Source organism: Apis cerana, linkage group LG2 (genome assembly GCF_029169275.1).
Source record: "Apis cerana isolate GH-2021 linkage group LG2, AcerK_1.0, whole genome shotgun sequence".
Taxonomy (NCBI): Eukaryota; Metazoa; Arthropoda; class Insecta; order Hymenoptera; family Apidae; genus Apis; species Apis cerana.
Genome location: NC_083853.1, coordinates 2,469,671 through 2,494,040, shown reverse-complemented (window position 1 = coordinate 2,494,040; position 24,370 = coordinate 2,469,671). Strand labels below are relative to the sequence as shown.

At 24.2% G+C, this 24,370-nt stretch overlaps 2 protein-coding genes across 3 annotated transcripts; one reads left to right on the top strand and one right to left on the bottom strand.

The window, feature by feature from the left end:
• The first annotated feature begins 728 nt into the window (after window positions 1–728).
• LOC108004490 (protein NDNF) lies at window positions 729–16,728 on the top strand. Its single transcript, XM_062072129.1, has 7 exons — window positions 729–1,224; window positions 9,492–9,622; window positions 10,660–10,969; window positions 11,627–11,870; window positions 13,450–13,683; window positions 14,279–14,434; window positions 14,959–16,728. Exons 1-7 carry the CDS (start codon window positions 923–925, stop codon window positions 15,325–15,327), a joined length of 1,746 nt encoding a protein of 581 aa, XP_061928113.1. The 5' UTR covers window positions 729–922; the 3' UTR covers window positions 15,328–16,728.
• A 998-nt stretch (window positions 16,729–17,726) lies between these two features.
• On the bottom strand, window positions 17,727–24,230 carry LOC108004513 (SET domain-containing protein SmydA-8). 2 transcript variants are annotated; one of them, XM_017067470.3, is made up of 5 exons: window positions 23,967–24,230; window positions 22,250–22,742; window positions 20,814–21,191; window positions 19,112–19,447; window positions 17,727–18,081 (listed from the first exon to the last, which is right to left on the bottom strand). In XM_017067470.3, the coding sequence occupies exons 2-5, from the start codon at window positions 22,669–22,671 to the stop codon at window positions 17,775–17,777; spliced, it is 1,443 nt and encodes a 480-aa protein (XP_016922959.1). In that variant the 5' UTR covers window positions 22,672–22,742; window positions 23,967–24,230; the 3' UTR covers window positions 17,727–17,774. The 2 variants fall into 2 exon arrangements, with proteins under 2 accessions (XP_016922959.1, XP_061928114.1); XM_062072130.1 differs by having other exon boundaries at window positions 22,250–22,704; window positions 23,967–24,216.
• Window positions 24,231–24,370: the final 140 nt, after the last annotated feature.

Here is a 24,370-nt window from a genome sequence, read left to right as displayed (position 1 = left end):
AAAAATTAATTTCCAATTGAATAATTAATAATATTTAAAAACACACACACGCATATATACATCCTCTTCGATCACACTTAAAAAAAAAAATCCTTCAAACTTAATTTTCTCGAAACTATTTTCGAAACCTATATTTTCTTCCCTTCTCTCCTTTTTTCTTCCTTTTTTTCTTCACTCTATTTCAAAAAGAAAAAAAAGAATAAAGGAACAAATAAATATCGCAAGGCCATCGTCAAGGAAAAACCATCGGTAAGAAAGCCTAGAAACCAAACGAGCGAACGCGAAGCTGAGCATCGAGAGGGTAAAGTTCTCGGGCTTGGCTCGCCACCCCTACAAGACAGTACGCCCCTCATGACTTCCTGTTAATCTTAAAACAAATTGGCGGAACCCCCTTCCTCTATTGTCTTCTCTCTTCCCTCCCTCCTCCTCTTCCCAAAATTCCTGCGGATCAGGGTCACCCACGTATTGGATGTATATAGATATGTATATACACAACACGTGCTCTTCTTGGCGCTATGCATAAGGCGGAACGTACGAGTAACGAGTGCACACAGCTCGGTCAGGTCGGACTTACTTACGAGGCAGGGTTGTGAGAGCAAGGGAAAGGAGGCAAAGACGAGGAGAGGAGGGGAGGGGAGGGAGGAAGGGGGAGAGGGTTCCTTCCAGAAGATGGGGCAAACACGAAGTCGCCTCGGTAGGAAGCGAGAAGAGGGGTTATTTCGTTTCGTCTCAGCGTGGTTTCCCAAGCCGGCAGCAGCCTCGCTCGCCGACTGGCATCGTCTACCGTTCGGCACACAGTCGAACTCGTTCGCCACTGGACGACGGACGTCGCGGCGTCGCCGTCGCCCTTTTCCATCCAGCGGCAAATTATTCTTCTCTTTCCTCGTGCAAGAAAAAAGAAGGGAAATCATCGGCCAAGACGATGCGTCACGCGTCACTCCGCTTCTTCCTCCTCGTATTTGTGCCAGTGTACGCGCGGCAGGCCACCGGTTGCGCTTTCTGCGAGACACTGTCTCAGCAACAGTTGCAGCTGCGCCAGCTACACCAATTGTCTCAGCAACAGCAGCAGCAACAGCAACAGCAGCAGCAGGGGTACAAGACGATCGGCAGCCCGAGGCCTTTCGGCGGGGAGAAACCGACAAGGGTGCAGGAGTTCAACAGGACCGGCGTGCTACACCCCGAGTATCAGATACCGGCCACCCTTCGACCCGGTAACGTGTCTCAGTGAGTATTTGCATTCGCTCTTCCTTCTTTTTTTTTTTTCTCTCATCGAAAGTCTCGTTTCGAAGATTTTCATTTTCATTTAACGTAATAATAACGCAAGGATTTTTCCTCCCGAAAAGGATTAGCGATCTGGCTTTTTTTTTTTAATTGGTGTAATGATGCATCCAATAGAACGTAACAATAAAGTTTAATAAGAATAATTGGCATAAATGATAATAAATGTTGCAGGTAAATCAATTGTTATATCAGTTGTTTGTAATGAATTATATTAATCGTATCTCCTACTTTCCGTTGACGAATATTTATTAATCGAAAAAAATGTTTTATAGAGTTCTTTGAATTTTATAATCGATAAATTTTCGCCGACTTTTAATTTCTGACTTAAAATTTTCAAACATTCGAAAAATTTTATATTATAATTTTATGAACACTGGACGAAAGCGGAAATTTGAATAAACAATAACAAGAAATAAAAATTATATTAACGAATAATTACTTACTGAGCAAATTGAAATATCGAAAAATACGAAATATATCAAAGTATTTCTTTCATTTTTCTTATAGAAAAATTCTGAAGATCGGATTGTACGATGAATGAATTCGTCGTAACAAGCTTTCAAATAAAGCTTTCAAACAAGGAGAGGGGGGAGGGAATGTACGGCATTCCTTTAAAAAGATTAAAGATCATCCATGTATAAAGAATACAAAACAAATATAAAAAAAAAAGGTTAATGCACGCTATTAAGTTGATTATAAGAGGCTGCAAAATTGTATTCTTGTTCATCCTTTTACTGACAAAAAAAGATCGGAAAAACATTGGCAATATCGTGAACATCCTGTGCATCATTTATTTGATTTATTTCGCAAAGTGAAATCATCCTTTTCGCGTGTACAGTTAAAAAAGAAAATAAAATAATTACATAATTACATAAGACGTAACAGTAGTAATATTGTAATTGAACTGTTGTGTCTATAAATATAATAATAACAGATAAAAACACGATTAACACATTTTCTTCATTTTTTCTTCATATCTATAAGCAATTTTTTCTCTCTTTTCCAAATAGCATTCCATTCTCGTTTTGTCGTGGAACAAACTATTTTATCGAAGTAACACGGATTGTGTTACCAATCCAATTCGCTTGGAATGCCAAATCCTTTGGTCGGGCAATATAATAGAAATGTAGATACCTGTAGATTACATTACCGAGAACGTATTATACTTCTGACTATCAAGTATCGGGATATGCTAGAACGACTAATGTATCTTAGAAACCGCGAGTTCATCTATGCAACAATTCATTCGTATACGAAAAAACAATTGGAAACTGGAAATTGGAAACCATTTTAATCGAAGTAAAATCATTGATCTGAAACACACGCTTTATATCTTATTTTTAATAAAAGACTATGAGTTGAGATAATAAAATTGTGCGTCTACGTTAATCATATAAGAATCGAATTATTTCTTAAAATTTTAATTTTCATAAAACGAAGTTATGAAAAGTTGTGAATCTCGTAAGAAAGATCAGTGAAATTCGATATCATATTTTCATTTGATCAAGTGAAAATTTTGAAAATTGACGAGAATTATAGGCTTATCAAAAGTAAAATCATTAATCTGAAATTATCTTATTCTAACGTGAGGAAAATATTAAAATTATCTACTTGTATTAATGATAACAGAATCGAGTTATAGAATTCAGGATTTTAGCTTAAAATTTATATAGTTAAAACGCTGTAATTTGTAACTAATATGGGTTTCAGCTATGAGAAAGATCGGTGAAATTCAGTGACGTTTTTTCTCGATCGAATTAAACTTTGATCTAAAGATAAACGAAACTGTAAGAAAGGTGCATTCACTTTTCGCCGAACCATAGAAACAATTCGTGCGAATTTCGTTTGGGTTACATAGCTTGTTTATTCGATGCACGTGTACCCAGACCCATGGAACTTTGAACGTTTATACGAGAACGTCACGAACTCCGTACCATGTTTCATCAACAGATTTTACAAATGCAATTTGATTCGAATTATTGGCGAATGATATAATAATTCGCATGAATGTCGCTAATCGATGATGATTTATATACGAATGAAAAAATTTAAATGAAATTTATTAATTATCATTGTATCTTCGTTATTTATTATTTATTATTTATTTGACACTTTTTTTATTAATTCAAAATATAGATTTGCAAGCGAGAAATAAAAAAATGTTATTACTCGATGTATTGATATCATTGATATTAACGAATTGTTATAATAATTTTTTATTAATTATATAAAGTAATGAGTTTAATCTTTGAATATACTTTCACTCGAAGTTTATTACGAAATAGAGAAATTGTCGATGAAATTTCAATGCACATATATTGATACATTTTTATATTTTATCAATTAAAAAATTATTTTTAATTTTATTTTGAATAGAATTTTATCTAGAGACATTTTTCACAAAAGATAGAGCATTAAAAATTTAATTTATGAAAAGTGAATACCGATAATATTGGTAATGATTAATCAACTAAAACAATTAATTAAATTTATAGCTCTTCGTATTATTATACATTAATAGCATGTATTTAACATAATTAATGTGTTTATACATTGTGTGAATTTTACAATTTAATTTGTCATATTTTAGTAAACTTCGTTACGTGAATTTCTCTGTAAATTAATCAATTAATTATTATCCTCATGCAAATTAGGAGAAAAAACAATAACGAAATATTCCTCGTAGATTTATATAACGAATGAATATAAGAAACAAATTTTTATCATAAAGTTTGATCATCTTATACAAAATAGATCTAATAAGCTTGTCATTAATACAACGTTAAATCTTTAAAAAAAAAGAAAATAATAGAATTTAAATAATTAACAATTATCAATTATTGTAAAAAAAGAAAAATTAATATTCTTAAGTTATAAAGTTTAATAATATCATTCGCTTAGATTCTATTAACATTTTTGTGAAAAAAAAACATTTAATTTAATTTTATTAAAATTTATACAAATTAGATACGGATAAATACGTACGATTCAAGCGGAAAATCTTTTTCTTCTTCCCGAATAGCAATAATTTTGAATAAATCAATAATTAATAATAAACGAATTATTTCATTTAAACATTATCTTGTGATCTATTTTTCTCGATTGATTATTTTTCGCGCAAAATTTTCTTCAAAGGGATTAAAGCTCGTCCTGTAGATGTACATCAATTTACCGAGCAGGTATTGTCGTCAAACTCTACTTTGTTGCAATGTATCCACCCGCGTGGTTTTAATGGTCCGATGCGTCGCGACGCTACGCGTCATAAAGTCCTGCTATCAGATGGTTTCCGCGAAACTCGTACGCAAGTCTAATTGCACAATTGCTTTAAAGATTGAAACGCTAGGTTGCACGTTAAACTTGAACTTAACATATATTTAACTTTTTGATAGGTCAGTTAACAAAAAGAGAGGAATTGTAAATAGTATTTTTTTAATTATCGTTAAATCTTAATTATTACATAGTGAACTTTATGATGTGTTACATCTTAAAGTAAATAATTTGTATAAATTTGTATAATAATTCAAATTTCTTTATTAATATATTTATATATAATTATTATTTAAATTATTATCAAGTTACTTAAAATTTTTCGGAATATATGAAATTCAATTTACATATAATATGAAATATACAGAAAAAAGACTCATTAATATTCATAAGAAAATAAAATAAATAAAATAAAATCTGTGATAAAATTCATAAAATAATATTTATTAATTTATTCACACATTAATTTATTTATACAAGAAAAATCTTTATAATTCGTTAGATATCTTTTTTATGTCTTCAATTTAATATCCTTTTGCTAAAAATGATCTTGTTTGAAAAATAATAAATGAATATTATAATCATCGTTATATCACGTGCAATTACACAAATTGTTTAAACATATGGAAGAATGATTGTTTCAATATCTAAACAAGAATCTGTCAGAAGATTCGAAAATGCAAATAATACACGAAATTATCTTTTAATCTCTTGCTAACTCTTATAATTGTTCATTCATTGTTAAGATGTTATAAGCATGTTTAAATTTTGAAAAAATTCAGAGATAATAAATTTTGGAATAATGAATAATATTCTTCTGATCAAAAAATTTTTAAAATTGAAATTTCTTAATTTCATTATTATTTCCAACTCATTATTTATTGTTTGGTTAAAATTTTAAAATTCGAACATTCAATTTATTTGTGAATCACAATCGTCAAAACGTTATTATTTTGTCATTTTTTCAAATTAATTATTTTTGTAAAGAATTTTAGTTAAAAGGAATTTTTTATTTATCCATTTCAATATTTTTAACACTGTTTTTATTATAGCTTTTTGTAAATGAGGACACAATTTGGAAGTTATTTGTTGTAATGAAAAGGGGCCACGATTCGAAATAAGCCAGGAACCAGTGTTCTAATGTTATAGACGCATCTGTCGACGTTTAACAATAGAAATAGTCAAGCAATACAAATTCCATTAGCTGACGGCGAAATAGGCATTATATACGAAATATATATTTCAAACAAATATTCAAGTAAAATATTTATTATTTTAAGAACATATTTGAAATAATTATATTATTTTAATATTTTTTTATTGTATTTGATGTATAATAAATTTATTATTTGATTTCATAGGAGGAATAATTTCTACATATGAAATTTCTAAATTTAAAAATTGGTTTTAGATTATATATCAAAACTCTTCTCGAATCTAACAATCAAATTTGGAGAAAATAAATTTTGCGAATAAACTTTTCTTGGAAATATAATATTTCAAATATATATCTTAATATTAACTCAATATTAATATTAATCAAAATTACTCGTGAAAAAAATATCTTACTTAAAAAAAAGAAAAGTATTTCGAACTAACTATTGCTAACAGTTCAACATTTTGCAACATGATTCAATATCATAAATAAAAATTTCATATAATATCCTATAAAATTTGTTTCCGATTTTTCAAATATTTCCAACCAGCAACTCTCGAATAACATTCCAATCTAATCTACAAAAATAAAACGATTCCTAATAATCTTTGTAATCAAACTACTTTCCAAATCATTTCCCCCATCCCGCATAGATTCGCGCATATATAAGGAATGAAGATGAAAAGCGATCACGATCAAACTCCTTTCTCAGGAACTCCATTCACGCCGGGGTTCGTCGCCCGTTCCCCTCTCTCTTTTCCTCTCTCTCGCTTCTTCTCTAAGCGCGTGAGAGGCTTAAAGCGAAAGGTCGCGCTCGACGTTTCCCTCGGAAGTGGGGTCTAGGCTAAGGTTCGGCGCGCGTGCGAGGAAGAGACGTCGCGATGCCACGCGTCGTAGACTCCACTATTGGAATGGATTTCCACGAAACACGGTAGACGGCCTCGCGGCGCTGCCCGAATGACAGAATCAATTCCGAGTTTGCCGTGGGACAAACCGGCCTCCAAAATTAGATGGCGGGGGTCGTGGATGCGCGACCCCAGACGCCGCGACGCCGGCATTGTATGTAGACGCTAATTTTACAATAGCCGTTTTCAGTGCCAGCTTCAGTGAACGAAGAGCACGTGCGGCGTCCCGACGACGCTCTCTTCGGGCCTCGCTTTAACGCGGGACGAGTCCAAAACGCGTTAGGGACGAGGGAGAGGGAGTATCGGTCGAAGGGGGAGGGACAGATCGACTGAAGAGGAGGAAGAGAGAGAGAGAGAGAGAGAGAGAGAGAGAGAGAGAGAGAGAGAGAAGCAAAGAAGGCGTAAACTTAACTTCGGTGTACGATCTTTTAAAAGGGGGACTTTTGCGCGATCAAACATTACGACTAAATATAAAACGGGTAACTGGGATTTACATATACCTCTGATATGCTACGTGTGTGTGTGTGTGTGTGTGTATGTAGTACGGGCGTAGGTGGGTCTATACATATTGTTGTCCGAATAATTAAGTAGATCGGTCAAGTGAGTGGAGGAAATACAGGAGGGATGGAATGGGAATATGAAATGGGAATAGATAGAGATTTCTCTTGATTTATATATTGTTAGGGAGTAGTAGTTTATTTAATTGGAGTAAAATAGATTTTTAGAGGGGTATGATGTAATGTAATTGTTTTTTTAGTGTTTAGTTTTTTAAAAATAAAAAATTTTTCGAGTATAATTATTTGTTCGATTTGATGTGATTCTGTTTAAAATTGACAAAATTGAATTTTTATAAAATAAAGATCCTTTATGCATTCATCTATATGTAAATTAATTAAAATATATAATTACTTTTGAAAAAATTCAATTTTTATTTAAAGAATTTTTTTTAATCGATAATAAAAAACAAATGAATCTAATATTTCTCATGCTTATTATGCTTATTATAATGATTGAGTGAAATAAACTTTAAATGTGTAATATTTATTATAAAACAAAATAAACTATAATTATTGTTTTATTTAAAATTTCTAAATCGTTAAAAAATTGTTTTATAATTTTTCCTCCTTTCAAAGTTATAGTGTTTGTAATATTATTCCTTAATAGTTTTTTTTTAATTCAAAAAATTCTTGAAAATTTTTTAGGTCGAAAAATATCTGATTTCTTTTCTCTAACATAAATTTATTCATTAGAATAAATTATATATATTTTGTATTAATTTTTCTTAAAAAAATCGTCATAAAACATATAGATTGACAAATTCATTGGCACAAGAATAAATCGATAAAGAATTAGAAAAAATATTTCTTATAACATTGCAGATGGTGAGAAACGATCACTTTACGATTCGATAATGATCGGTTGCATACTGTTAAAACTACATCAAAACCAAATAAATTAAAATAGAAAGTTGATTTTCAACTTGTCCAGATATTTGACACTTTATCTTTTCGTTTAATGCAATGTTATATAAAAGAATAGCACTTATAAAATCATGATGAAATGAAATGAAAAGAATCGAATTATTTTACCTCTTTACAACTATTTTATCTCAAAATGAAACTTTATTTTTTTCTTGAAATACGTAATGAGAATTGATTATTCAAATTAGTTTAGGCATTATTTCGATTAAAATAATAAATTATAATAACATTATTATAATAATATAATAAATATTTCAAAGTAAAGAATTTGCAAAACTTATCGAACAACTTAATAATATATTGCCTAATAATAACTTATTGCCTTTCTGAAAAAAAATGTGGAGAAAAAATATTTTTGATCATTTTGATAGAAATTTATATTTAAGTATTATTTTTCAATAGTCTTTTAATATCTAGTCTTTTAATATCTGTAAATAAAGCCGTGCAATTTATGTAATTGTATCTGATTTTATAATACGACTTTAATGTTTTTCAGTTCGTCATTCATAAAATAATGTAATTATACAATTAATCATATCTTTCTTAATAATAAATGATAGAAAGTATGTTTGAAATACATTCTATGTTCAATATATTAAATATTATTATATATTAGTATTATATACTATTATAATTAATATACTATTAAGAATTAAGTTGATATTTAATATGCTATTGTTGTATTATAGTCTATTAATAATTATTTACCTATCTTTTTTAGTACAAAATTTAATAAAACGAGATAATTTATTTATTAATTGTTTTCGATTTATGGATTTCGAATGATCGTTCTTAAATCTTGATCGATAAATGAAGAATATAATTTAATAAATCTTTCACTTTTTATTTATTTTAATTAAAATTACTTATTTATTTTAAAAAAATTACACGGAGATTTTTTATTATTAATTTTTAAATAAATAAAGAAATTGTATTAATTCATATTAATCTAATTTATATGATTATTAATTCACATTTTCTTTTAAAAAGCAATCTTTTATCTATTATATACAAAATTTACATATATGAATTTTAATATTTTATATTTTAATATGTTTATAAACATCTTATTATATATATATTATATTATATTATAATAAGATATATATAATATATATCTTATTATAATCGTTTTCTCTATTTTTAGTGAGTAATGAATATATAAATAATCAAGAAATATCTTTTTTTATAAGAATATACAAAATATCTGCATATCATATTAATTGCTTGAAAAAAAGAAAATTAATGAATGTAATTAAAACAAGATTTGTTTTATTCTATAAAACATTTTTTGCATATCAATTTTGCATATCATTTGATTAAAATATTATTTCGTGTCTGGTTACGTTTAATACGTATCGAACATTAATATCATACTGGATGCAGATAAAATTATTGCAGATTTTATTATCTGAGTCCACGTGAAGGACCACCTCTCACGTTACTCGTTAGTCCTTGTAGTGGACCGATATCATGGACCGTCAGTTACGTTGAACCACCAGAGAACGCTGAAGAAACAGATGGAGCAAAATGTATGTAGAAATTAAAATATATTAAATATTACAATTAATAAAAAAATTTAAAGTCGAATAAATTCTATTATTCTTTTAAGAGAATAAAGCGTGTAATTTATTTAATTATCTATTTATCAAATAGATTAATTGATAAGAAAAGAGTAAGAAAATTTAAAATTTTAAAAATTGCTTAAAAAAAGTGCAAATTTTTATTTTAATTGAATTTATTTTATTTGAATTATATTTATTTTAAATTATTAACTATTTTTTTTATGATGATTATGTTTATTAATTTGCAGTATAAAGTATAGATTATATTGTAGTGTATATATAATTCATAATATAAACATAATTTAATCACTGAACATTTTTATTACATTCATCTTCTATAATGTATTTAATATTCCTTAATATTATTTATATTATTTATATTATATTTTAATATTCCTTAATATTAGCTTGTTAAAATTTTCAAATTGAAAAAAATGTTTCTGATATTATTACAGTTTTCAAATTTAAATAAATTTTGTAATAAAATATGAAAATGCTTCTTTAAGTTTATTAATCTTTTAATTACATTAATAAATTATTTTTTACATATTACATTATTATAGCAGAACATAAATAAAATTTTATTGCTTTTACAACTTTTTATATATATATATATATATAATTGTATATATGTGTATATATATATATATATATATATATAATTATTATATAACATTACATATAAAAATCTAAATTTTTTAATTCTCTTTTTTTTTATTCATAATATATTATTAAAATTTTATTTTTATTTTTGAAAATTTACCAAAATAAATAGCAGAAAAAATCTTTTAGAATTGATGAACATTCAAAATTATTGCAGAAATAATTATTCTTTAATTATAAAAAAAAATTTAAACTAAAACTTATCACATACGTTCTATTTAAAAATATTAATCGATTGATACAATATTTAACAAATTGACATAATTTGAAATTACAAATTTTTAAATATTTTTAAATATAATTAAAATAATACATGTGACAAAGTATAATCAATGCAACAGCTCAAACACGATGGCCTGTGAAAAGTTTGAAGCCAGGTTCCCCCCTTTTCTCGTATGAAGGTGAGGAGGATCAGAATTTCACGATATCGAAGACACGCGCTGGCCTCTATTGGTTCGAAATTAAATCCGTGCATCCTCCTGGTGCCAATTTGGAAAAATTATTACCAAGCACAGTGCTTTTGTACGCCACGTCAAGCAATTTGAATCACACCCTCCAACTGTACATGAATGAAAAAGAAAATCGTCGTCGTTCGTTAAGATTTCAGCAACGAAGAAGCAAACGTCGGCTTACAATATCTTGGAATAAAAGGTATTGTTAATAATTTTTTTTTTCTTTTTAACATATATATTTAAAATGTTATATGAATGTGTTATATAAGTGTAAATATATATATATATATATACAAATTTATATACAAAGTAATATATATTACTTTTATATAAATAATTAATAATCTCTTCTTTTTTTATATATATAAGTCGAGAAAAATTTTAAAAATGAATGTATTTTTTATTGTATGTTGAATGACTATAAAAGATATTATCTTTTATTGAGTTGAACTGGTAAGAGGAATATGGTGGTGAGATTATATAAAATAAAAAATACTAAAATTTGTCTATAATCTCTTAAAATAATCTCTTAAAGAACCTTTTTTATAATTATTTTGTAATCACAATCTTTAAATAAAGAACTATTACACTACTTTCAAATATAAATATTTTAATTTTTAGAAATACAAACAGAATAATTTACCATAAATTAATTTTCCAAATTAAATATTTTATACTTTACAATCTTAAATTTTTATAACTTTAAATATTTCATTTTTAAGTTTGTTTAAATAATAAATTATTTTATTAAAATAAAATATTGAAAATTATTAATAAAATTAATTATTTAATAATATTCAATATAAAATTAGTTCCAGATATAGAGGACAAATTTGAAAAAGATTTGTTTTTACAGCAACATAGATCCCCACCTCTCTCATTATTGTCTAGCTGTAACATCAGGATCTCAGCCTCATCCCTTGACCCTTTGTGCGGCGCAAAATGTTCTTCGTGTTCACCCACATCCGATGAAAGGAAGCTCTGCTTCCAAGGAACAGCAACACCGTGGCATTCCGGAAGGGCTTCATTGCGTGCGTCAAACAAAATTGACGCTTCACAGGATGAAGTACAACACTACGTACAATTTTACATTATACGTGGTTAGTAATTACAACTAGGGAGAAGTAAATTTTATAATAATTGCCTTATAATAATTGCAGTATGTGATTTTGAAATTTTTAAAAGGAAGTATTGAGCTGGAAAAATTATATGGATTTTTAATAAGACAAATAATTTGAAATGTGAAAATACTGTTTATGATATTTATAACTTCATTTCATAAAGAAGGATAATATTTTCTTTTAAAGAATAAAATATTCCATTCTCATCTGAATTTAAAAATCAATATAGATTAAATAGTTGTAACAGTTAAGATAAAATATTTTTATTTTTAATGATTATTATACAGAATGTTAATATATATTTATGAGAGATTTTTTTTTTGAAAAATTCTAGATTCTAAAGACTAAAATAAACAAAAATTAATATAAAAAAATATTAATTAAAGCTTATTTATTGAATTGCAATTTAAATTTGTGTTAGATGAAATGAGACGAAAACAAATGTGTGATAGAGATAAAACTATCTGATTCTGTTTCTGTCTCGCTTTGTTTAATACAAAATTCGATTGCATAAGCATTTATAAGCAAATTATAAAATTTAATAAAATAAATCTTAATCAATATTTTTATATTTCTATAAATATTTGCTTTATCTTTTTGAATCGAATACCTCCAAAGATATTCGAATATATGTATTAACATTCTATATGAGTTTAAACAAAATATAAATAAAAATATTCTTATAGAAAATATTTTCTGTTATAATAAATATTATGTGTCAATATATCATGCATTTTAATTTGATAAGTTATTACAATTTAATAAAAATTATTCATGTAATAAGTAAACGAAATTTATTATTCATGTAATAAGTAGACTACATAACAATCTTATATTTTACAAATAATAATAAATAATTTTAAATAATGTTAAAACTATATAAAGCTATATACATATATAATATGTATATCGTAGTAACTGTAAAACTCAACATTTTCTTCACTTAACATTTTCTTCATCAATTTAATAAATTGTTTCTTTTCATTATAAATAGATGAAATATAAAATTTCTTCAAAAATTTTTACTTATATTACTTTTTTAAATCATTATATTTCTTTTTTTATTTATTAGGATAAAGCAAGATTGAAAGTAATATTTTGACTTTGTAATATAATAATAAAAAAACTATTATATCCTATTTAAAATTTTTATTAAATAATATATTATATTTCATTAAATTACTGTTGCACTTTATGATAAATAAAAACAAAATTATTAATAATATTTTAATACTGAATAATTAAGATTACTAAGATTTTAGATCAATTATAATATTAATCTTTGAACTTATTATGGCTATATTTTTTGAAATAATTTGATCATTTCAATCCTATATTTTAAAAATAATTTAATTTACTTCTAAGATTCGATGGTTGGTTTATTTTTAACTCGAATCAATGATAACTCTAAATAAATTCTAAATTAGATAAATTTGTATTTGTATGTATATTTATATTTATATTCACTTTTCACTCGATCATCGCATTCTATAGTTTATATTTAAAAGAAATTCATAAAATGATTATCATTAATCATTATTTTTATTTTGTGTTAAAGGTAAATACACGAAATAATGTATCGAATCGTATAGGAACTGATACCATAAAATTTCGGAAAACATCAGAGTTAAGATTGCGCACTGGGCATTATAGCACAGCCAATTTGCGTAAAACTGATGGATTTGTCAATTTCTTTTATCGTCCTCCAGCAAATATTTCGAGTACTTTTTATATTCTTCCTTGCGGTGGCGGCATCGTTAGAGCAAAATTAAGCGCTCCAGGAATTTTAAGGGTAATAAACCATGTTCCAATTATAATTAATATATATTTACAAGTTAAAAAAAATAAAAAACCAATTTTTATTTTATTTTTATTTTAATATTATAATATTAACTATTCGTTTAAATTTGTATTAAATTTTCGAATAGTAATCACAATTTTGTTAAGCAAAATATTAGATATTTAAGATCTTATTTATTTGTAATCAAATCCATTAATTCTTAGTATATTCTTATATTTTATATTTTTATAACTTTAAAATAAAAAAATTCTAAAAGCATGTAGAAATAATAATTTTTTTGGAAATATCAAAATTATATAATTTTTGAATTTATAATTAAAGAAAAATTTTATTTTGAAAATTCTCTAAATATAATAATAAAAATTAGAAATTAGAAACTAAAGTTTGCAAATTAATTTTTTAGAATTATTAGAATAATTTATAATAAATATCTTTTTTATCTTTATCTATATCTTTTTTTATTATTTTTATCTATATCTTTTTTTATTTTTGAGAAATATTTCATTTCTTTTTATTAAGTACGATATTATCATACGAAAAGTCGTTGATATTAAATGTCAATGTTATAGAAGATTTACATTTGTAGGAAAAGGAGGTAATAGGATATGCATCATTAAGGGTACCACCTTTAACTTCAGGGAAAGGATACACATTACGGATATCCGCTACACCACAAGAATTAGTACGAGTATCTGCCATTAAAGTACTAGCTACCCAAGAATCGTCTGTCATATATCCACAGGTATGTTCATATAAATTGATATGTACTGAATAAAATCTATTAAAAGCATAAAATTATTCTCTAAGTACGCTCTATGTTTAATTTTAATAAAAATATGTATGTAAAATTTAGTAACAGATGATTGTATTTCAATGAAAATTAATATAATTATTTTAAGAACAGCAATTATATCAATATTGTACATTATACTGTAATATTTATGTAATTCTTTTTATATTCTTCATCTAATTTTTATTTTCTTCTATGTGAAATATGTATAAAAAGAAATTTTCTTTCATTTAAAATTGCACATAATAATACTTTTTAATATTTTTTAAGAAGAAATAAAAATATTTCGTTAATAAAAATTTGATTTCTGACATAATTTTATTAATTTCTAATGAAATACTTATTATTTAATTATATAATAAATAAATGTATATATATATCAAAGATACTTAAAATTAAACCTGTTTTGAAAATATTAACTATTAAGAACAAATATTTAAACTTCAGAATTATAAGATATTATTCTCCTTGTTTAGATTCCCACGAGAAGCGTACCACGTGAATACGGATCCCTAAAAACTTGCCACGAGGTGACAGTAGGAGTAGAATCAGCAGGTTCTGCCAAGTATTGCATCCTAGTGCGGGAATTAAAGAGCGGCTCGTCTTTGGCCAGCATGACAACTATTCCAGACCAATGTGGCCTTCATCGTCGACGACGTTCCGAATATACTTTCGAGATCTGCGAAGAGAAAGAAAATCCGCCGAAAGATCGAGCGCTTCCATTCACTCTTAAGAGGTTGCAACCAGGAAAAGCTTATCTTTTACAAATCACAGCTCAATTAAAAGGACAATCTTTGTCTTATCCTTTGTTAACTGTACGCACTCGACGTTCCTGTCTACCTTGATAACTTTGATTCTCATCCAAGGAAATAGGAATAATCAATGATGATTTTTGAAAAACGATCGTTTAAATCGTTACATTATATTTAGATCTTTTATATTTGTCATTTTTAATATTTAATATTTTTCCTTTCTCGTTTATGGTTGAATGCATTAAAAAAAATCAAAGAATTACTTATTTATTAATGTTTGTCTTTTGATAAATGGGTAACTCTTTCGTGCATTAGAACAAAATGTAACTAAAAAAAAATTTTGATTTAATATCAATTCAAATCTTACGATCTTTAGAATCCCACAATTTTTCAAATCTATGAAAAAATCCAAAATGTTTAGGGTTTTTTATGGATTTTTATAAAATTTTTTAATATAAATAATTTTAAATATTTCAGGTATTTCTAAAATCTTGTGTATTAAGATGAAAATTAAATAATTTTATTAAATATTTTTCGTTATGAATAATGAATGAAAAAAAAAATTTTGTTAACAATTCAAACTTAAAAAAAAATTTTACAAGATAGAAATTATTTCGAAATATCTATTTGTAAAACGTTTTATTCCTCTTCTAAAGGGAATTTAAAGAATCTCGCTAACTATTACTCGCATAAGATTTCAATTAATGAGATTTCTGTTTAAATGCATTTTATTTAAAACATACTTTTTCACTTCACTAAGTATATTTCAGTTGATTAACATCGATCGCAAATAGATAAAAAAATTCCTAATGTTACCTAATGAAGAGAATTATCCTAAGGAAATATTATGTATATAATAATAAAAATATTTCTATTTTTGATAGTTCTCTTAATTCGAAAGTTTATTAACAAATTTATTTAAATAACCAAGACTTAGATATGAATATCGATTGATGCACTTTCAAATTCTATAAATTATTAAAATACTTTCATTTCATCGTTTTTATAGTCATTAAAAATTAAATTCATCTGTTTATAGTTCATTTTAAAATTATTCCGAATAATATTTATATTCGAAAATAATATTTATCGATATCTATACTATAAGCGAATTAATATGTTTAATATCCGTTTTATATAAAAAAATATTTTTTTTTTATTATGGAAAAATCGTTACTCCATTTCGAGGCTAAATCTAGTCTAGATTTACAAGCTATAACTCAATAATAACATTTATTTGAAATTTATATATTTTTTTTTAATTTAAGAAACTGTTTTACTTTTATTTTTGCAACAAGCATATTCAACAATAATACTGTTTGATGTAGATACAATTTACATTCACATTGTAAATAAAACGTTACCCTAACCAAATGTGACATACAAAAACGAACCATAGAATTATATAGCACGGTGCTAATGATATATGTACTGTGTAATTAGCTGCGATTTACTTTTATATCGTTAATATTATGAATTTATAATATTTGTTTATTTTGTATTATCAACAAAATATCATTTCACCTTTTCAAAACCATTTAAAAATAATATATCCTAATATATCCTAAAATAATTTTTACAAAAATTAAGAAGAATTGTTATAATTTATTGTTTAATATAAAATTATCTATTAGATTATAAGATTTGATTTTGAAAATTAAACTTAATTTACTTTTTTTTTAATTCGAGGATTCTATAGCAAGAGTAATACTAGAATTTATTTTCACCAATTATATTTTAAAAAAATTGAAAAAATTTCTTACGAAATTATTGCTTTGATTTAACATTAAAAAGAAAATAATAATTAAATAATAAAAAATTAAATTAATAAAAAAAATATATTTTTTTATATAACATAGCATTATTGTATTATAAATAATTGAATTGATTATTTACTTTAGTTTTAGGCAAATTTTTCAAATTTAAAACGCAAATTTGCATAAATTGCAATATTTAATAATAATTCCAAAATCAGAAATGAAATATTTTTTTACTTGCAGAACATTTTTTTTTATATATTACACAGAATAATAACTGAAAAACTGTCAAAAATAAATCTGCATTTCTTTTGCTGCAAGATCTTTAATTCATTCTGTTTTTTTAAATTAAAATATTTTATTTAGCTATTCTTCATTTTTTAAAATAAAAAATTTAAAAAATCTTAAAATATTTTAAATTTTACATAATCTTTTATTTCTAAAACAAAATCAGAATTTTATTTATCTTTTAGATATTTATAATCAGGTCTCATTTATTTTTAAAAAATTATTATAAAAAAAAGATAAAAATTTTAGTTTTCACTTTAGTTAAATGCTGAAAATTTGAATTAAGTATTGTATTTTATTATATCTATTATATCTATTCTAATATCGCATTTATTCAAAGTCAAAAGAAAAAGTTCAAAATTCTCGAAAAGGTTTAATTCTGTGTCATGTTACATTTATATCATAGCGATAAGATAGTATAATAAAAATAATTTTTATAATTCAAAATTTTGTATTATTATTCCATTTTATTAAAAATTAAATATAATAGAATTGTTATAATTCCGATTCTATTAATATTCGTAGCTTTTCACCGGCCGAATACTGCGGTTCATATTGCAATAACGATAGTGCTTTTGACAAAAGATGTTTTCTATCTTCTCCGGGACAAGTAGACAATTCTCTTAACGTGACTGCAGTGTATAATGCCAATCTCGTACCATAAGGATCCAATGTTTCGGTGGTTTCTATAATACGTTTACATAATTCAAGTTTTTTAGGATTGTCCGCGGGCATTAGTTGAATCAATGAATGACTGACAGTAATGCACAGTTGATGTCCAGGATGTAATAATGTAGTAAGCCTAAAATTATATAATTATTATTGAATTACTGTCTTGATCTTTAAAACTTATTTAAAATCAAAATAAACTGTTTTTTTTACAAAATCTGTTTATTTAAAAAGGCATTTTTATTCAATTAGATAATATATATTGAAAATATTTAAAATAAATAAAAATAGAAGATAAAGTAAGGGAGAAAATACCAATTAAAATTAGTTTTCATTTTTCTCTACCAAATGTATAATGCATTATTTGAAATAAAAAATGAAATAATAATTCTGTATAAAATATGTACGCATTTTGAAGCTATATCAAGCTATATTGTTTATACCATTTTTTCGATCTGTTTTTAACTGCATACAGATGCTGGTTAAGATGTTACAAGAATATTTGAAACTCTCGAGAGTTCTGTTGTTCAATATATTTTTTTGTAAATAAACACTTTGTTGAGAATAACTATTCAATAATAACTTTCATTTTCATCAAGTTTTAATGAAAAATAATTCTGAATAGCAATATTTTTAAATATATTTGCATTCTAAAAAAATTATAATCAAAATATTTTAAAGTTGTTTTAAATTAAATTATTTTGTTCTATTTTGTATGATACTTCTAGTCTGTTCAATATATAAAAAAATACTTTAAAAAAAAATATTTAAATCAAAAAATTAAATCTTTAATTTTTTTTTTGTATATAATATATTATGATTTACAAATTATAACTTCTCTCTTTTTTTTAAATTCTATTTATTATTAAATTTTTATTTTTAATTCAAAATATAATAAAAAAAAACTTAAATTAAAACGATTGCTCGACTCTTTTCTATAATTTAAATCAATTATTAAGAATATTTGAAAATAAAACAGAAAACAAAAAACAATTTATATATTAATCATTGTAAATATTAAAAATAAAACAAAAAACAAAATAATAATTTTTAAATTAATAATTTAACTATTAATTTATTATTATATTTTTAAAAAATATCATATATATTAAGAATGACATTATTTTCGTCATTTGATTTAAATAAAATAAAAATCTTTTTACCGTGATAGAAGATTAACCAATTTATCTTTTCGCGCTAAACACATAACGTCATCGACATCCTCCTCCAATTTTCCAATGAATTGCATCACTTCCGATGCGGTAAGCGTTCCAGAACACGAATCGCATCCCCATTCTGAATCAAAGTTCAATGGATTTTTAGGTAAAATAAAACCATTGTCTTGGGGGCACTTTAACGTTCCAAGATGCGTGCCCAATTCTGTTGGATCGGCACATCGTTTACAGTGACAAGAAAAATATTTTGTTTCTAAAAGATGAGATCTTCGTGCCCTTGTTGCCCAAAGTGCATGTGTATACATTGTACTTAAATGGTCCCCTCTGTATATATAAATATTTTTAAACATAAATAAAAATTGAATAGTATAAAGAAAATATGTGATCGAATTTCAAGAGAATGTGTAATATAATTCTATTATATTATAATTCTATATATATATATATATATATATAGAATATTTAAATTTTATATATATATACAATATATATACAAATATTTAAATTTAATAAATTTAATTAAATATAAAAATATTTTTTTTTATATTATATTAAGATAAATAAATTTTGAAAAATATCGAATATTTGAAAAAATATGAAAAATGTTTGAATATGAAAAAACATATTACGACAGAAAAAGATATATCAAAATATTTTATAAAAAAACTATCTAAATTTTAAACATAAATCATTATTGAGTTATGAATTTTTAAAATTAATATGTCAAATAAATTATAACTTTTGTCTCAAATATTTTTTCATATCTTTCAAATACTTAGAGATACTTTCTGAAAGATTAAAATAGAACACTCTGTATACAATTCATATTAATAAATTATAATAATTTATGAAATACATTTTACTATAGAAAAAAACTAGTTTCCACCAGTTCCTTTAAAAAAAAGATCTGCGTTCATTAAGAAAGAAGGAACTTCTATTCAAGAAGGAACTTACTTTCTATTCTTAAACTAACGGAAACATATTTTTAAAATATAATCGCATATTATTTTATATATTTAGTACATTCGAGATTGAATGTTTCTATTTTAATATGTATAACTTCTAGATATACGTATCTGTATTTTATAATAAAGTAAACTTGCAAAAAGAATCAATCAATAGTTTCAAATAAATAAATAATAATATGTTTCATAAGATCGTTTCATATGCAACAATATTTATATATTTATATATTTATGAACTATGCCTAGAAAATTTTATCCTATTTCCCTTAAAAATATATCTATACATATTATAAGATAATGATATATTCATGAAATCTTTCAATCTTGAAAAAATCTTTGGAAGATTGATTCTAGAAATGAAAACAAACACAAAAATTGATATATAAAAATGTTAACCAGAGTATTTATTACATAAGCACTTAAAGTTTGCATTAAACGAAGCTAAATTCGTTTTCCTTCATCTAATATGAACTTAAATTACTTATAATTTAAAATTTTATTCTTAATCGATTTTTATTTGCTTTGACCTCTAGTATCGATCTTCCAAACATATTTCACGAATATTAAAGAAATATTCTGAGTATTTTTAAAAATATTAAAAATATATCAAATTACAAATATATATTTATATTTATATTTATATTTATATTTATATTTATATGTATATTTATATTTATTTTTATATTTATATTTATATAACTTATACGAGAGAAACACATATTTACTTTTGTATAGGACATACAGCTTTCACTGTGATTCGAGGTCTACCCTTATCGTCGATTGTAAAACCGTGTCTCGTGTTAGCCAGACAAGAATGTTCCAAAAGACACGTTGTTTCATAAATTGCAACACAACCCTCAGGTGGTAATGTTTCCAATGCGTTTATATCTATTAAACCGCATATTTTGCTCACTATGTCCTTGGTAGAGGAATTATCTGGTAAAAGACGTTGAATATGGTAATATATATTCATCGTTTCTTCGTATATGCTCGTTCCTGGACCACGAGAATCTTCGTGGCTTTGTAATTTTTGTATAGAATTCCAATATTTTGATTTTTTACGCCATAATATTAACATACGTATTACCAAAAGAACATCGCATCTAAAAAATAAAAAATAATATCAATTATAAATTGAATTCTGAATAAAGTAGATAAATAAATATGTACAATATCTTTCATACAATTAAATGGAATTATATTTTCGAAATGAAAGAGAAAAGAAATTTCAGATAAAAATTATATTATAATATATATATTAATTTGATATTGATATTATGAATAGTAGTATTTTTTTTTTTAGAATTAATTACATTACAATTTTTGTTACATAAAATAAATTAAATCATATGGAAATGAAAATATTAAAATGATAATTAATTAAATGTTTGTAATTAAGTTAAATTATACAATGTCTAATTATGTTTTATCTAATGTGTTACAATTTATAATGTGTTTTATATTTATAATGTAATTAATAATGTGTTACAAAAAAAACAAGTAATTATTAGAAAATGAATAAAAGAATTACATTAATAAATATTTATTGGGCTCTACTGATAGTTAGAGATAATTAGATTATTAGAGATTATTAGATTAAAGAAAATAATTAGATTATATAAAAAAAAAAGAATGGTTATTTAACATGATCATTGCATAAAAGAATGTTTCATATAATTGCAGACATAAAAAAATGTATAAAAAAATTTCATATAATAGTCGTATTAGAAGAAAACATAAATATTATTTTTTTTTTTTTTGTAAATTGATATATAGAAAATTTAGAAATCAATCATTAAAAATGAAATCAGATTAAAAATGATTCATATAATTCAAAAATCTTTTTATTTTTCAAATTTCAGTTAACAAATCAATTAAATCATTAAAATATTGAAATAATTGCTTAAACAATTTATCAATTAAAAGTTTAAATAATAAAGAGATTCTTATATTACGTAAATGATTTTTAAAAAATATAACTTCCACTGATTGGCTAATATATCAAATTAATATATTTTTATATAATATTTTTAAATATATAATATCATAATAAAAAAATATTAAAAAAAAATTTCAATTTTCATTTCGAAAAATATAGGGAAGAAGGATATTATTTTTCAATTATATCCATCTTTTGTGTTTCATATACAATGTTACAAACCTTGGAATGATCTTCGCTTTTATAAGAAAAGAACATTCCAAATCATGTCTATTTTTATCTGTAAGACCAGAACAATCTACAGCGCAGGCCGGCCAAAGACATTTTGTGCATCTTGTATTGGCATTCTTGCATTGTTTTCCACAACCAACGCAAAGTCTTTGATCCGAATGTATCGATGGTCCCCAAACCAAAGGTGATTCAGACAGAATCACATCACCTGGATTCAAATCCCTTGAGGCCAATAAATATCGTCCGAGTTCGGAGTTCTCACGAATCTCCCACGCTTGACAAGTCGACTTGTGTCGAGGCCAATCCACTCGTTGATGCTCTTTTTTACAATATAATTGTTGCTTGCAACCGTTACATTTTAACGTTGCACGTTGATTACAAATTGGACAGATAGCTTTCATTTGTGATTCCATGTTTTTTCATTTACATAAATATTTTGATTATAGCTTTAAAATTAAATTTCTTTTCTCTGTTTCTGATATTACTTTTAAAGAAATAAAAAAAATTGATATTTAAGAACAAATTTCGAAACAAAATAAAGCAAATTATTTTATTTTACTACATTATTACACTTCCAAAAATTTCAAAAATTATTACACGTTCAAAAATTTAAGAATTATTGTATTCGCTTTATAATTAAAAATATTTAATAATATTAAAATATGTAAAAGAATTTGTTTAATTTACACAATTATTACAAAAATTAAAAGAATATAATAACATATATTGATATATTAATAATTTTAATGAAAAATAACTATTTCCTAAAATATTTTTGCTAATATATATATTTTTATATATTTATTTTATATATATATATATATTAAAAATAGGTTTGTTTTAATAATTTTAATATTTAGAGTGATTGATTTGAAATAATAATATTAATATTATAAAATTAATGAAAAAAAATTTATTAATAAAAAATTAATAATAATTAATAATAAAAAAATTAATAAAAAATATACATAGAATAAGTTCAGAATAAGTAGAAAATATAAAAAATGATCGTAATGACATTATGATGAATGACATTAAAATAAACACAAAAAAGATGGCTTTTCGTCTCGTTTTATATAAAGCAAAACGTTTTATATAAATTGCTTATAAGTTAATAAATAAAATTTAACTGATATTTTTTTTTGTCTGTCATTTTAATTTAAATTATGTTTTAAATTTTGTATATATTTCAATCGAACATCTTATATATTTTATTATTTTTTTACCAAAATAATAAATATTCACAATTATTATTTTTGTATCAATTTTAAAATTAAAATTTCTTATTAAAAAAAACTTAATAATTGTATATTTTAAATTACTTATAAATTAAATATACAATTTATTGTTATCTACTAATTTTAGATATTACTATCTAACTATCTAAGTTAATTATTGTAGTCTTTCTATTGAAAAAAAAATCTTTTTAATCGTATATTTTACATTATATTTTCTTATAATTTAAAAATTAAACTATTTGAAAGAAAGTATTTTTTAATTATAAAGAATTTTGCAATTTTTGAAACTTGTAGACAGTAGTTAAAACTAAATTATTATCACATTTTTATTTTAATTTTTAAAATTTATTATTTCGTTATAAATAACAATATATATGTAATAATAAATTTACTAAATACGAATATTTGTATATTTTTTAATGATTGTGTATATATATTATACTGTTTGACAAAATGTATTAAAAACTTACCTATTTCTAGATCGAAATTTCTTTAAAATTCCAAAGAAATTTATTATTATGTCAATAGGTATAATAAATTAATAATATAGAAATAATAAAAATAAAATTAAGAGAAGTGTAGCACATATTGATATGCGTTAAATATTTTATTAATTTTTCAATTTTTAAACGAAAATAAAAAATATATATATGAAACAATGAAACTAGCAATATCACTAAACCTCGGCATTACAACTCTGAAATGACGACGGTCTAAACTGGTGATTTAATTATAGGAACAGTACTTACGTAGACATATCTATTTCTGACAAAACTATATGAGCTTATACAATATAATATTATTTGTTATATATAAAATATTATATGACGATATATTTCGTGCGAAAAAAAAAAAGGAAAGAAAAGAAAATATT

Bases quoted from the DNA above. Each gene is read 5' to 3' on its own strand.
- LOC108004490 (XM_062072129.1), top strand. From the start codon at position 923: ATGCGTCACGCGTCACTCCGCTTCTTCCTCCTCGTATTTGTGCCAGTG. The intron at 13,684-14,278 runs GTAATAAACCAT...TTACATTTGTAG, and splicing joins GCGCTCCAGGAATTTTAAGG to GAAAAGGAGGTAATAGGATA. The intron at 14,435-14,958 runs GTATGTTCATAT...CTCCTTGTTTAG, and splicing joins CGTCTGTCATATATCCACAG to ATTCCCACGAGAAGCGTACC.
- LOC108004513 (XM_017067470.3), bottom strand. From the start codon at position 22,671: ATGGAATCACAAATGAAAGCTATCTGTCCAATTTGTAATCAACGTGCA. The intron at 21,192-22,249 runs GTTTGTAACATT...TTTATTTTTTAG, and splicing joins AAAGCGAAGATCATTCCAAG to ATGCGATGTTCTTTTGGTAA. The intron at 18,082-19,111 runs GTAAAAAGATTT...ATATAATTTTAG, and splicing joins TTGGTTAATCTTCTATCACG to GCTTACTACATTATTACATC.